General features: G+C 49.8%; 2 protein-coding genes, 1 long non-coding RNA gene and 1 other non-coding gene across 12 annotated transcripts in view; 1 reads left to right on the top strand and 3 right to left on the bottom strand.

The window, feature by feature from the left end:
* Positions 1–442: 442 nt before the first annotated feature.
* mir-2496 (mir-2496 stem loop) lies at positions 443–560 on the bottom strand. The gene has a single exon (NR_047730.1). It is a non-coding gene; the product is annotated as a mir-2496 precursor RNA (primary transcript).
* A 12-nt stretch (positions 561–572) lies between these two features.
* On the bottom strand, positions 573–903 carry lncRNA:CR45478 (long non-coding RNA:CR45478). The gene has a single exon (NR_123772.1). It is a non-coding gene; the product is annotated as a long non-coding RNA:CR45478 (long non-coding RNA).
* A 592-nt stretch (positions 904–1,495) lies between these two features.
* PIG-K (Phosphatidylinositol glycan anchor biosynthesis class K) lies at positions 1,496–2,949 on the top strand. Its single transcript, NM_130612.4, has 5 exons — positions 1,496–2,150; positions 2,229–2,346; positions 2,399–2,509; positions 2,571–2,731; positions 2,792–2,949. The coding sequence occupies exons 1-5, from the start codon at positions 1,564–1,566 to the stop codon at positions 2,880–2,882; spliced, it is 1,068 nt and encodes a 355-aa protein (NP_569968.2). The 5' UTR covers positions 1,496–1,563; the 3' UTR covers positions 2,883–2,949.
* The window catches only part of Hr4 (Hormone receptor 4), a 66,017-nt gene continuing 55,091 nt past the window's right edge, over positions 2,904–13,829 (bottom strand). For 4 of the 9 annotated variants that reach the window (NM_001272233.2, NM_001272230.1, NM_001272227.1 and 1 more), the window contains 5 exons: positions 10,455–13,278; positions 10,158–10,306; positions 8,701–10,089; positions 8,507–8,628; positions 5,398–8,400 (listed from right to left, as the gene is read on the bottom strand). In NM_001272233.2, coding sequence (NP_001259162.1) covers positions 8,320–8,400; positions 8,507–8,628; positions 8,701–10,089; positions 10,158–10,306; positions 10,455–13,278 — 4,565 coding nt within the window. In that variant the 3' untranslated portion in view covers positions 5,398–8,319. Of the gene's footprint in view, positions 8,401–8,506; positions 8,629–8,700; positions 10,090–10,157; positions 10,307–10,454; positions 13,279–13,829 lie in introns of all 9 variants that reach the window. The other 5 variants (NM_001038734.2, NM_001272229.1, NM_001272228.1 and 2 more) reach the window with 3 other exon arrangements.

Genomic DNA, 13,829 nt, shown 5'->3' with positions numbered 1-13,829 from the left:
ACCTAGAAAACGATTTTTCTTTGCGGGCGCACATCAACATGTACATCTACATTGGCAGCCGCACACACACGCTTTGTGTGTTTTGTGTTGTGTGTGGCTGCGCCAAAGGCAATTGGAAAACGTAATGGCCGACAAAACGAAAACGCCACGCAGCAAAGAAGAAGCAGCGATAGGCGAAGTGAGCAAAGAGCAATCGGCGATAGGTGGATAAAAAGAAAACTTCCGGCAGCCCCGAAGCTCAACAAAAAGAACGTAGCTGCGGACTACAGTAAAATGAGAAGCACACACACAGCATACACACACATATGAACATGAAAACCCACGTGAATTAGAGAGCGGCAGAGAGCGACAGAGAAAGAAAAAGATCGCGGCGAATTGGCAGAGTTTTTAGAAGCCCCGTATTTGTTGTCGTCTTGCCACGATTTTCCCCATTTTCCCAGATGTGCGGCTGAATATGCGTGTGTGAGTGCCCCGCAATTCGCAGACGGCGAGAAAACAGTTAAATTCCGCACGCAAACAAGGCTTTTACGATGGCCTCTCACACACGCACACCGGCGCACTCATTTTGCGCTCTTCGCCGTTGCCACGCTCTTCATCGGTCTCCTCTTTTCGTCATTGCAGCGTCATTCGTTTTCGTGTCGAATGGCCGCCATATTGGTTTTGTATTTTCTGACGCTTTTTTCGCCCCATTAGCGCATTTCAACCAGCTATTTTCCGTTCCCATTCGATCGTACTCGACGGGTCCTAACTGTTTTATGTTTGAAATGAGTTGTTTAGTGGCATTTTGGGGAAGAAATTCAAGGTGGAAATTGGCCCATTAGCATTGGCCGTTCCCCTGCCCATCTTCCAACCCTTCGTCAACCTGCTTGACTCGGCATCTAGGGTGCCCGTTTTCTTCCATTCTTTTACTTTGCAGCAGAATTGGTAAGGGTATTCCATAAACGGCTTATTGCTGACTAAATTGCACCTGCTAACTGGTTACCTGCTGCGTTTAGTTTAGTTGGTGTTCTTCTGTAAACATTGTTAATTATTAATAACCCCTCTGGCTTAATTGTTGAATTCCCGATTTTCGGAATGCCGATTCACGAATTTAAGCAATTCATGTCCGTGTTGAAATGATGAAAAACAGTGCCGAAGTAAAACGAAATTTTATTTTCTAGAATTTAAATATGGGAATGGCTTTAAATGGTAATGTACTATTAGCATAGGCCAAATGGCGATTAATTATTGGCTTAAAAATTTGTCGTGAATCCAATTTAAACAAGAAAAACTCGTAAAGAAGAGACTAACAAAAATAGTCGGGAGCCTATTTAAACAATTTAAACAAGAGAAATTCGTAAAGTACTTTGCCGCGCCTTAAGAAGTTTTTAAGACAACTCTTGACTTAATATGAAGATTGCTTTCCAATAATTTCGTACAGTGTATGCAGAGTATATATAGGTAATATAATTATTTATATATAAAGTATCGACGGTCACACTGCTCACAGCTGTTATCACTGCGTGCTATCGAGCAGTCGATACTCGAGGCGTTGTTTATGTATCGGTCTATCGTCTTGTAGAAATGTTTAATATTATGCTTGTTAAATTTGTTGTCATCTTTGCCCTGATCCTCGCCAGCTGTCGGGTGGAGGCGGATAACACCTCGGTGTTGCCGGAGGGCTTTGTGGACGCCGCTCAGCGCTCTACACACACGAACAACTGGGCGGTGCTGGTGGACGCATCGAGATTCTGGTTCAACTACCGGCATGTGGCCAATGTGCTGTCTATCTACCGCTCGGTAAAGAGACTGGGCATTCCTGACTCCCAGATCATACTGATGATCGCCGACGACATGGCCTGCAATGCTAGGAACCCACGGCCCGGCCAGGTGTACAATAACGCCAACCAGCACATCAATGTGTACGGAGACGATGTAGAGGTGGATTACCGCGGCTACGAGGTGACAGTTGAGAACTTTGTGCGTCTGCTAACTGGGCGCACCCAGAACGGCACGGCGCGCTCGAAGAAGCTGCTCTCGGACGCGGGCAGCAATGTGCTCATCTACCTAACCGGACACGGCGGCGATGGATTCCTCAAGTTCCAGGACTCGGAGGAGATAACCAGCCAGGAGTTGGCCGACGGCATCCAACAGATGTGGGAGAAAAAGCGGTGCGACTGAATTTACTAATATAAATCTTTTAAAAGACATTCCCTTTTCTTATAATCTTATCATTTCATTTTCTTCAGGTACAATGAGCTATTCTTCATGGTGGACACTTGCCAAGCAGCTTCGCTCTATGAGAAGTTCACCTCGCCGAATGTCCTGGCAGTGGCTAGCAGTCTTGTTGGCGAGGATTCCTTATCGGTAAGTCTCTGAAAGAAAGTAATTTTCTTTATATTTGACTTGCAACCATCAGCACCATGTGGATCCATCGATTGGAGTCTACATGATAGACCGGTACACCTACTACGCCTTGGAGTTCCTGGAGAAGGTGCAGCCCTTTAGCAAACGGACCATAGGCGAATTTGTGAGTGTCCTTAAGACTGTAAAGCAATACCAATATTTCTGAATCTGGCATTTTAAAACAGCTGCAAGTGTGCCCCAAGAGAGTGTGCATTTCGACAGTGGGAGTGCGCAAGGATCTGTACCCCCGGGATCCGCACAAGGTGCCCATCACAGACTTCTTTGGAGCCATACGTCCCACACGGGTATCCACCGATCGCATCAATGTGACCTTGGCCAATGAGGAGTAAGTACCAGTCTCCATCCTTCTCCAAGTCAGAACCTTACTAACTCTCAGCCTATACAGTGATTTCATTTTCGACAAAGATAAGATGGTGACCAAAAAGCCCTTCAAAATCGTGATGGAGTCACAGTTTCCTTCCGAGCTTTTTAAATAGTCTGGATAACTTAATATGATTCATGTGATAATATTAATTTTATTCGTAAATACATCATTTCATTATTAATACATGTGTAATTTATTAAATTTATATGTGATCTCGAATCGTGCTTTAAAAATTCTCAATTACGGGCTTAGTTTGTTTTAGTTGTCCTTTTTTATTTTTGCTAACATTTCATTTTCATTTCATTATCATTTGCGGTTCTGTTGCCGTTTGTGTTTTCGTCTCTTATGCATTACATTAATATATCATTTAAATTATTCTTTTTGGTTACCACTACATCAAACGTTCACTAATCAATCAATCAATATCAATCCATCGTGTAACATTCATATCAAATCCAAAACGAAACAAAAACCATATTGTATACTTATATAAAAGGTAAAACTCGCTGGCGACCGCTATGTAGAATTAGAAATGCACAAAAAAAACAGTATTTCTATAATTTTCCACGGCGATTTGTTATGTGTTTTGGTTTTCTTTGGATTTGGTTTCACAATTTTCTATTCTGGGGTATACACAAATTCAAAGAGTATAACAATGGCCTCAGAAGCGAGATCTTTCCCTAGAGTTTACTCTGTATTTTTCTCGTTTTTTTATTTTTTCTTTTATCATATGGAAGGATCTACTTCGTTTTTAATTATTGAATCTTTAAATCAATACACATATACACCTAGTATACATATATGGGTTTAATTAGATTTCTTCCCTAGCTCATTTACTTATTTTTTCATTGTTTTCTTTTTGTTTCATTGCATCAGTCCCATAATTTGAGTTCTAGGCTTGGGTTGTTCTCAAGATCAAGATCCAGATTAAGCACCATAAGAAGTTCATATTGCATCCACGCTATACACTATAGGGAAATGGTGGACATGGGTTCCTTCCCGGGATGCAAATGGATCTAGGCAAGCGGAGTGGGTTGGATGCGGGTGTGGTTGAGTGGCTGAGTGGCTGAGTGGGTCATGTGGTGAAGTTGAGCATTTAAGTATTCATTGTATTCTTGTTCTTTTGGGTAAAACAGTGTATCTACGAAAAGTCGCAGCTGGGTAGGCAGGTGACTGCAGTTGGTGAGTCCGGGAGTGTAAGTCGTTAAAATTAGCTAACTAATGTTATATCTCGAGATGCCAGATGGTACGGTTGGGGTCTTCAGACCCCACTAAGTCCCACTGCTTATACTCATGTATTTACAAAGACACTTCTTCTTCTTCAGCGGGAGCAATTGTCCATCTGACCCTAGCCCTGATAATCAAATGGGCGGGGTGGGAAACTGGCAGTTTTTGGGGATGGGTTGAAAAAGGTGGGGAAGGGATGGGTAGGGAAGGGAACGGAAGGGGAAGGGTTCTTTGATTGATTTTAATCTCGATTACAGTTACGTTTAAGGTCTAACACTTATTCGATAACACGCTGTGCAAAAATATTTTATTTTGACTCTTTTCCTCCAGATGCTGTTTATCCTGCAATTACTCTACAAAAAATGTTAATCCTTTTAGCCGTCCGTCCGTTGCTGCTTTTTCCATATTCATATGATTATTATGTCATCGCTTATGTAAATCCACATATATACGTACTCTAAATATCCTTGCTATTTGGTATTTCGTATTGGTTTTTGCATCGTTTTCTCGTAAAAAAACTCTACGGAAAAAAAAATCAAAAATAACGCTTTGAAGGCAATTTGATGTCAGACTCTTGCATATATTCTCATCTTCTGTTCCTCGGTTTCGTTCGAAAAACATTGTTTTCGTGTTTTTTTTTTCTTAATTTCTCTATTTCTGTTTCTCCTCTCAGCTCTAGGATTCGTTATTTATTTGACAGAGCTTCAATCGGGAGGATTTGTGTTTCAGGACTGGGCATCAAGGATTTTTTTTATCGGGTTTTCCTATTCACAAGAGATTCTTCCAATTTTCTTTCAAGCCGATTTTGCCATTTCCGGTGCATACACTTCGAGTCTCTAAATACAGGTGGCGCCACTGAGGAATTTTCAAGTAGAAATTGGAGAGCGCGTAAAATGTGTGTAGAATTATAGTTAAGGGCGAGTTTTTCTATTTTGGGCATTATTTATGGAATTCCCTTACCTACAAATTCGCTACCAATTCGAAGATTTTGACTTGAAAACAACACGTTAATTCTGATAAAGAAAACTTGTAAAATGGAGTGACTCCTATCTGTTTTATATACAAACCAAATGAAACTCAAAATGTGGTGGGGTTTGAGAGTAAATTAAAAACATAAAGCATATTCAAGAATTACATTTATTAAAAAATGTTGTTAAAAAAAATGTGTACAGACAGCAAAAAAATCAACAAAATTAATACATTTACAAAATAAAACGTAGTACGACGATATCGATAACAATCCGGGCATCAATACCGCCATGGGGCGTTTGGGGTTGCGAAGACAACACGATTACGATATACAATTGCGCAATCGAGCTTACAAAAAAAAAGTCCTTTCGTTTCTTTCTTTCTTTCTTTCTTATCTTCCTTATCTTTGTTTTTTCTCATTTTCTCGTTTTCTCTTCATCTTTTTTGTATGTACTATGCGTAATTTATGTGTAGTATGTGATTATGCGTTCTTAACTTAGGTATAGTGTGTGTGGGTTGGGAGTTTTGGGTTGGATAACTAACAGGATCTAACAGTATAATTCTGCAAGAGTTGCGAGCGAAGTTCTCATAATGGTTGATGTGTGATTCCGATCTGGCAGTCCAGCTCCCGTTTCCGGTTCCGCTTTGTCTCCACTTCCGTTACCGATCTTCGTTACCGCTCACCCCACCACCCCGACTCGTCAACAAATTGCTCTACTTCCCTGCCCCAAAACGGATGTACACTAAACTAGCTACTTGGCTCAAGCTCTACTATTTATACTTTATGTGGTTGAATCTCCCGCCCTGCTTCGCTCTTCCTTCCTCTCTCGTTACTTTATATAGATTTTAGTTTAAAAAAAAAAAATAGATAACTGACATATGCACGCATCCTAAATGCTTGCTATAGCTGTGTGTGGCATTGTGTCTACGTAAACTTTACTTAGTCATTACATACTCGTTACATACTCGCTACGTACTCATAATCCTACTCAATTAACACTTCTAATTGCTGTTGCTCGACCTCCTTAACTTTCATCTCCGTTCAGCAAAAACACAAAAAAAAAAAATACATGATTAAAATGTTTCAACTTCGCATATGCGCATACCCTTCCTTAGTAACGGCAATGTGTGTGTGTGTGTGTGTGTGTGTATGAGTGTGTGCTTATGGATTGTTTGGGGGTGAGGATCAAATATGGGTGAGAGTGTGTGTATGTGTGTGGGATATAGTACAGGGATCCAACAATTAGACAAACTAAAATACACGATAGATCAATTAGGCTCTACATTATGCATGTAGCAATAGTAATAGTAAAAATAGTAATAATCGATAATCCATAACTAATGAATAGTTAATAGGTAATGATATCCAGACATACTCATAATCGTAATCATAATCGTAATCGTAAATCGTAAGTGGTAATCATAGTGGTAATCATAATAAAACATGCTCTATGTGTACGATTCTAAAATAATTCAGTCATCAGGTAACATTGTTTTGAACACAACTACAGTAACAGAAGCTGAGGTGGCTGTGGGCGTGCGCGGGGGCGGGGGCGGTTGCGGGGCCGGTCTCTGGCGCGGGCCCGTGGCAGTGGGTGTGCCTGTGGGCGTGGCCGTGGCCATGGCAGAGGCGGAGGCGAAGGCAGAGGCTCTGGCAGTGGCGGCGTTTATATTATTGTTATTCATATAGTTATTGTTGCTGTTGAAGTTGATGTTGCTGTTTCGTGTTGTTGTTGTTGTTGCTGTTGTTGCTGTTGGTGCTGTTGTGGTGGCTGTTGTAATTGTTGTTTTTCTGTTTATTCTCGTATTAAATTGTTGCTTTTGTTGTGGCAGTGATAGTTGCTGTTGTTGTGGTGCTAATGTTGCTTGTGATTGTGATTGTGTCGTCGTCGTCGTCATCATCACTCCTGTTGCTGGCGTCGTCGACACGGCAGTCCATTGTTGCTGCTGCTGCATTACTGCTGCTGCACGTGTTGCTAATGAAATCGTCGATGATGATGATAATGATGATGATGATGATGATGATGAAGATGTGGTTGTGGCTGTGGCTGTGGCTAATAATGATAATGATACTGCTGCTCCTGCTGCTGCTCCTGTTGTTGTGGGAGCGTCTTGTGGGAGCATGGCTAACAGCGGCAGCAACTCATCGTCGGTCTGGGTCTGCATGTTGACCGTGTTGCTGCCGGCAGTGTTGGTGCCCCTGCTGGCCCCTGTTCCTGCTGTCGCCTGCAATCGGCCGCAACAGTTGCCATTGAGCAGGCGTGCTGTCCTGACTGGCAGCGTTAACGAGGGGTACACAAACGTTATCGCAAACACAAGGCTCACAATTCTTTCTGCTTACCATTCACCACTTGACCCTGACTCAGGCCCAGTTGGCGATTGCGTCCAACTGTTGCTGTTGCCGTTGCTGTGGCCATGCCCACTCCTGCTCCTGCTCCTGCTTCTGATCCCGCTCCCAATGCTTTGGTGGCAGTGTTGGCAGTGTGATTGCTGCCAAAGTTGATTATCCTTCTGGGCAGTTTCGTTAGCTGTTGCTGTTGCTGTTGCATCGCCAGCAATTGTTGCTGCTGCTGCTGCTGCTGCTGTTGCTGCTGCTGCTCCTGCTGCTGCTGACGTGCTGTGGCTATCTCACTTAGACTGGCTAAGGTCACCGCTGTTTTCAGCACATGCGCAGGCGTAGGCGATGTTGTTGCTGCCGTTGTCGGCGTCGATGTGACCGCCGCTGCTGCTGATGTAGCTGATGTCGCTGGTGGCATGGAACGCTGTGACATTAAGGCCGTGTGTAGTATTGATGTATATTGTTGCTGCTGATGCTGTTGTGGTTGTTGCTGCTGTTGTTGTTGTTGTTGTTGATGCTCAAGTCTTTTGCTCTCTTCTAAACTGTTGCTGCTGCCTGTCCTGCCGCTGGCCATAGTTCCTGTTGCTCCTGTGGCAGCGTTGCTATTGCTGCTGCTGTTGCTGCTTTGGGAATAATCCCTGGCAGTGTCGCAGCTGGCCGAGGAGCGGGCTATTTGCTCGGCTGCCGCCGTCAAGGTGGCCAACGTCGCCGCCGCTCCGCTCAGCAGTGAAGTCTTCAAAATGGACGTGGATGCGGCTGAGGGTCGGGACTGCACATCCTGCTCTTGCTCCGGCTCCTGCTCTAGCTCTTGCTCCGACTCCTCTTCCTCCGGATCGCGCTGGGAACCGATCTCGATCTTGATCTTGGGCAGGTTGCGCAGCAACTGGTGCTGCTGCTGCCTGCTTCGACGCCGCTCCTGTTGCTGTTGCTGCTGCCGCTCCGGGATCGTATCAGGACCAGGTGGTGGCGCCGACTGATGGTTGGCGGTGGGCAGCAGTCCGTGCTCAAGCATCTGCTACCTTATGCTCGCCGAGTTGAGCACGAAGGGCACATAGAACATCTTGCTCTCGAGCAGCAGGCTAGCCGCAGCCTGGATCTGCAAGGGGATAGGGGAGAGCGATGAATCACAGGACAGATGGTGATGGCTTTGTCGGAAATGGGAATCGCCAAGAAGTACATATACATAGTTAGTGGGCACTTACCTCTGGTATGTGGGAGAGCAGTTCACTGAGCCTCGCCTGCGGATTCTGCGGCGAGGAGTTTTGCAGGTAGGAGCGCAGCACCTGGACGTACCGCTCCTGGATGCTCTCCAGTTCCACTTCTGCTGGATTTACAAAACGAACGAGAAGGTAACATGAGCACTGTATGAATGGGTTTTGCAAATCGAACCACGTACCTTTGTTTAGCAGTATGTAAACCTTCAGGCAGACGTACTCCTCCATCTTGAGCTTGATTCGCCGGAACATGATGGTGATCTGGGTCATCTTGTCCACCATGTGCCCGACGTCCAGCTTCAGCTGCTCCATCGCTATCGGCTGGCCCATTAGCGTGGTCAAGCAGGTTTGCAGTGTGCTCAGGTGCGAGTTCACCTCGCTGACAAACTCCGGGTCGTCCTTGTGCAGTGGCTGGGCGGGCGAGGGTATCGGTGTGCTCAACGGCGTACCAGTGGGCGTGCTCAGTGGCGTTGACGCCGGCGAACCATGCCTGCTGCCTCCTCCCTCGCCACGCCGCTTGCCATGCAACGCCTGGTAGGCGGCCGTGGTCAGGATAAGGATCTCGTGCCACTTGTCCGTCAGTAGTTTGGTATGTATCTCCACCGGGATCTCCAGGTAGAAGGGCAACTTTTTTGTCCACGACACCAGCTTGTGGACTATGGAATCGCCGATGTTGCACAGTTTCTCGCTAATCTCCGACTTGTCCTCAAGGAACTCGCTGAAGTGCGGCAGTGTGGCTATGTCCTCCATCGCGTCGCAGTCGATCAGTGTCTGGATCATGCCTAAGGCGTGCTCGTACGAGATCTGTCGGTCCTTGGACGAACTGACCGCCGAGTCGAGGCGGTGGCGCAGATGTACAATCTCGCTGGGATTGGTTAGGGCCGTCTTCAGTATCGTTCCGTTCACCAGGTGCGGCGGCAGTTGAGCTCCTCCACCAGCTCCTCCGCCACCCCCACCTTGTTGCTGGTGGTGGTTTTGGTGCTGTCCCTGCTGCTGCTGCTGCTGCTGGTGCGGTGAGCTAAGCGAGAGATGCGGCGAGGCCTGCTGTTGCTGCTGCTGCTGCTGCTGCTGTTGTTGTTGCTGGGCCGGACTGTGCATGGGGGGTGCTTGCAGCAACTCCGGCTTCAAAGCGGGGCCGAGGAACATGGGCTTCATGTCCACCACGCCGCCCATCAGCTTGGCCTGCTGCTGCTGTTGCTGCTGTTGTTGCTGTTGCTGTTGGTGCTGCGCAGCTGCTGCCACCGCGGCGGCAAGTTGCTGCTGCTGCGGCGACAGCAGGTGGTGCGGCGACAGCTGTGGGTGGTGCTGCTGCTGCGCGTGGTGCGACTGGTGGCCCTGGTGGTGGTGATGGTGGAGCGGCGAGTGCAACTGCTGTTGCTGATGTTGCTGGTGCTGTTGATGCTGCTGCTGTTGCTGGTGCTGCTGCTGCGCCGCCGCCTGCTGCTGCTGCTGCTGGGCGGCCTGCTGCTGCTGCTTCTGATTGGTCTTCTTGTGCTTCTTGTACTTCACCTTGTACAAATTGTAGACGGCGCCACTGTTGCGACCGCCCGGCATGCGATCCTCGCGAACGGCTGAAAGGAAATGGAACGGTTTCCTGTTTAGGCATCCTTGAGGTCCTGCCAGGGGACTAAGTACTCACCTTGCAGCACCATGCCCTGCTCGATGCACTTCTTAAATCGACAATACTGACAACGGTTGCGCTGTGCTTTGGTTATCTCGCAGGTGCCGTCCGCCACGCAGGTGTAGACTCGTCGGTTCTGCACCGTCCGCTTGAAGAAGCCCTTGCACCTGTCGGGAGAATTCCAAGATTATTAGCCATGCGGGGCAAAGTGGTAGCATTGATGTTGACGGAGCTTTGGCTTATCTTGCTTACCATGTCCAAGATTTAGAAACGCTTAGAAGTGGAAAGCTGACTTAATGCCTAGCACGTACTTACCCCTCGCAGGTGATGATGCCGTAGTGCAGGCCGGTGGCCTTGTCCTCGCAGATCATGCAAACGAGCGGCTGTTCGTCCTCGTCGGTCGGCTCGTGCGGCGCCTCCAGGTTGCGTCCGCCCATGCCGCCGCCTACGCCACCAAGACCCGTGGAGTTGCTGCTGCCCCACTGCTGCTGTTGGGCACTGAGATTCAGAGCCTGCAGCTGGCCGGGCGGCAATTGCGAGTAGTCTCCCGCCCACAGCCGCTCCATATTAAGGGCGTGCGGTGTGCGGAAGGGGTGTGGCCGTGATCTCATGTCCTGGATGCGTGTCTGTCCCAGGGAGAGCAGGAGTTGGGCGGCCTCCTCGTTATTCTGCGGCGCCACCGAGGAGGGTGTGAGTGGTCCGCCCACTCCGCCGCCAGATACCGAACCACCGCCGGACGAAGAGGAGGGCGTCAGCGATCCCGCCGACGGCGAGGAGAGGCAGTGCTGCTGCTGGCCCAGCGACTGTTGCTGCTGCTGTTGCTGTTGCTGCTGCGACTGCTGTTGTTGCTGCTGCTGTTGTTGTTGCGGCTGGTGGTGGGGCGACTGCTGTTGCTGTTGCGGGTGCTGGCCGTGGGACTGGCCCGCCGAGGGTGGCGGAGGCTCGTAGCCCCAGACCATGGTGCGCACCCCGCAGCTCTCGCCCATTATGACGGTGGGCGTGCCTCGGGGCGGCGTCTGGGAGGGCGTCTGCGGCGACAGCTGCGAGGATGACGACGAGGAGGATGGATGCGGCGAGGGGCACTGCACGGAGCCACTTCCGTTTCCGCCACCGACGCCCACGGGCCGCAGGTTGCCCAGCGGTCCTCCAATCACCTCCGGCTTAACGCCATTGATCCTGGCATTGCTGAAGCATACCATTCGCTGAGCGGCCACAGCTGCTGCGGCGGCGGCCGCTGCCCCACCAGCGGACTGCATCAGATGCGGCAGCCCGGCGGCCACCTGCTGGTGCACTTCGCTCTTCACCCGAAACAGAATGGCCGCATCCCGATTGCTGTTCCTTAGCGCCAGGGAAGCCGGATGCATCAGGGCCAGTGCCTGGGGCTGCTGCTGGTGATGCTGCTGCTGTTGCTGTTGCTGATGCAGATGCTGTTGCTGTTGTTGTTGCTGCTGCTGCTGCTGTTGGTGGTGCTGCAGGAGTGGCGACTGTTGTTGGTGATGCGGCGATAAGTGCCGCTGACCAACATTCGGTTCCTTTTTCACCCGCACCAGGGAGTGGGGCGAGTGTTGCTGCTGCTGTTGCTGCTGGGGATGCGACGCCTGCTGCTGCTGCTGCTGCTGGCCAAGTAGGTGATGCAGGTGGATCGCCTGCTGCTGTGTGAGATGTTGCATGGACTGACTGAGCAGGTGCTCTGTGGGCGGGCTGCTCTTGCGCAGCGTCAGCGGCTGTGTGAGTTGCTGGTGAAGATGGTGCGTCTGCACAATGTTGGGTCCCAGGCTGCCGTGGGACAGCTGAGTGGGTGGACTGGCGGAGACCCGACTTAGGTGCTGCTGCGAGGAGCTGATGGACTGTTCCCGTTCCCGTTCCCGGTCCCGGTCCCGCTCGCGTTCCCTTTCGCGATCCCTCTCTCGATCGCGTTCCCGTTCCCTTTCCCTTTGTGTGCTGGATGTAGAGGAGGGTGAAGCCGGCGGCGGTGGCTCCGATTTGATGCGCGATGGCGTCACTAGAACCGTCACATGGCCCGCCGCTGCTGCTGCTGCTGCAGCCGCCACTGCTTTGGTCTCTTGCTCCCGCTGCTGATGGAACACCAGCATCTTGCTGGATACGTTGAGCAAGCGCTCCTCCTTCACGGACCGTATCACACTCATACCAGCCTCGCTCAGCTTGGCGCTGCTTCCTGTGGAAATCCCCGTGCCCGCCGAGGCGGAGGACAGCACCCCATTCGTGGGCGTGAGCGTTGGACGACCTGTGGTCGTTGTGGTAGAGGGCTTCTCTTCCAGCGAATCGGGAGAGGCTCGACTGCTCCCGCCGCTGCCATTGCCATTGTTTTGGTGTTCATTAATGGCCACTCCAGCCGTTGATCCGCCGCTCGTGTTTCCGCCTCCCGTTGCTCCACTTCCGTCGCCAGCTGGTCCGCCTCCCTCGGGCGTGGCTGGACTGGATCTCGTCGCCTCAGCGGGCGGCGGTGACATCACCGTTGAGGCGGCGGCCGCCGAAATCGCACTGCTCGACGAGTGTATCTCCGTGTGCTCCTGCTTGATGCTACCACTTTTGCCCCCACTTCCGTTTCCACTGCTGCTGCTGCTGCTGGCGGGGCAGGTGGCCGTGGAGGAGGCTCCAGCTGTCGGCGAGGCGGAGGAAGTGCTGGAGGACGTGGAGGATGACGAAGAGGAGGAGGACGAGAGCGAGGAGGTCGAGGATGTGGCTGCCGCTGCCGTCGTAGACGACGTGGAGACGCATGGTCCTGCTCCCGACGCTGTTACTGCTGTCCCAGCTCCTCCCGCGCCCGCGCCACCCGTCTCGGCCACCGCGGCCACGACCGCTGCCAGCGAAACGGTGACCGCCGAAGATGCCGCCGTGAGGGGCAGGGGCAGCGACATGGGCAGTGGCAGGGCCATTGGCAGGGGCAGGGCCAGCGGCAGGGGCAGCGATGCCCCCAGCGACGCCCCCGCCGAGCCGCTGTCGCAGAGCTTCGGCGACATGGGCGCCAGCAGGTCCGGCGACGAGGTGGACGTGTCCGCTATGGACTCGCCGTCACTGCTGCATCGCGAATCGATTTTGCGCCGTTTGAGTTTGAGGTCTTGAAAAAGGCTCATTTTATCGAGCTCGCTGTACGGGCCACGGCTCAGTGTCATAATTCCTGGGGGATGAAAAGGGAAGGGAGAAGATACGAAGGTTCTGGTTTAGTTCTTGGCCAATATGTAGTGGATCGTCTGGACAAATCGGGCTAATCGTAACTTAGATGTATCTTACACGTGTATTCCACACGGACTACAAGACTACAAGATATCATTTCAATTTCTATATTTATATATATATAATATAAATGTACATTCTAAATGTAGTACTTATCCCCTTATCAATAGCCATCAATATCTTTTCTTGTGATATATGTAAATACAATTTCTAGAACAACGGCTTATGTTTGGGAAATTTACAGACACCGCATGGGTGGTTGGCACGCATAAATAAGTTCGCATAAATTGGTTGCGGAAGTTTCTTTTCTTTCCGAATTTTGTTTTTGGATTGATTCGCTGATGGAACACAAACAAATAAGCAATCATTTGCATTCGCTTCCCCAAGCGAATAACTGGTTAACGCGGCCGAAACGTCAAAGATCTGGCCGAAAAGATATTTTATGAGGAATTCGGTTAATTACACGAGCTTGATCGATCAGCACTCTCGAATATG

This window comes from Drosophila melanogaster, chromosome X (genome assembly GCF_000001215.4).
Source record: "Drosophila melanogaster chromosome X".
Lineage (NCBI taxonomy): Eukaryota > Metazoa > Arthropoda > Insecta > Diptera > Drosophilidae > Drosophila > Drosophila melanogaster.
Note: the sequence above shows the minus strand (reverse complement) of the source record. Positions and strands in the feature narration are given on the sequence as shown.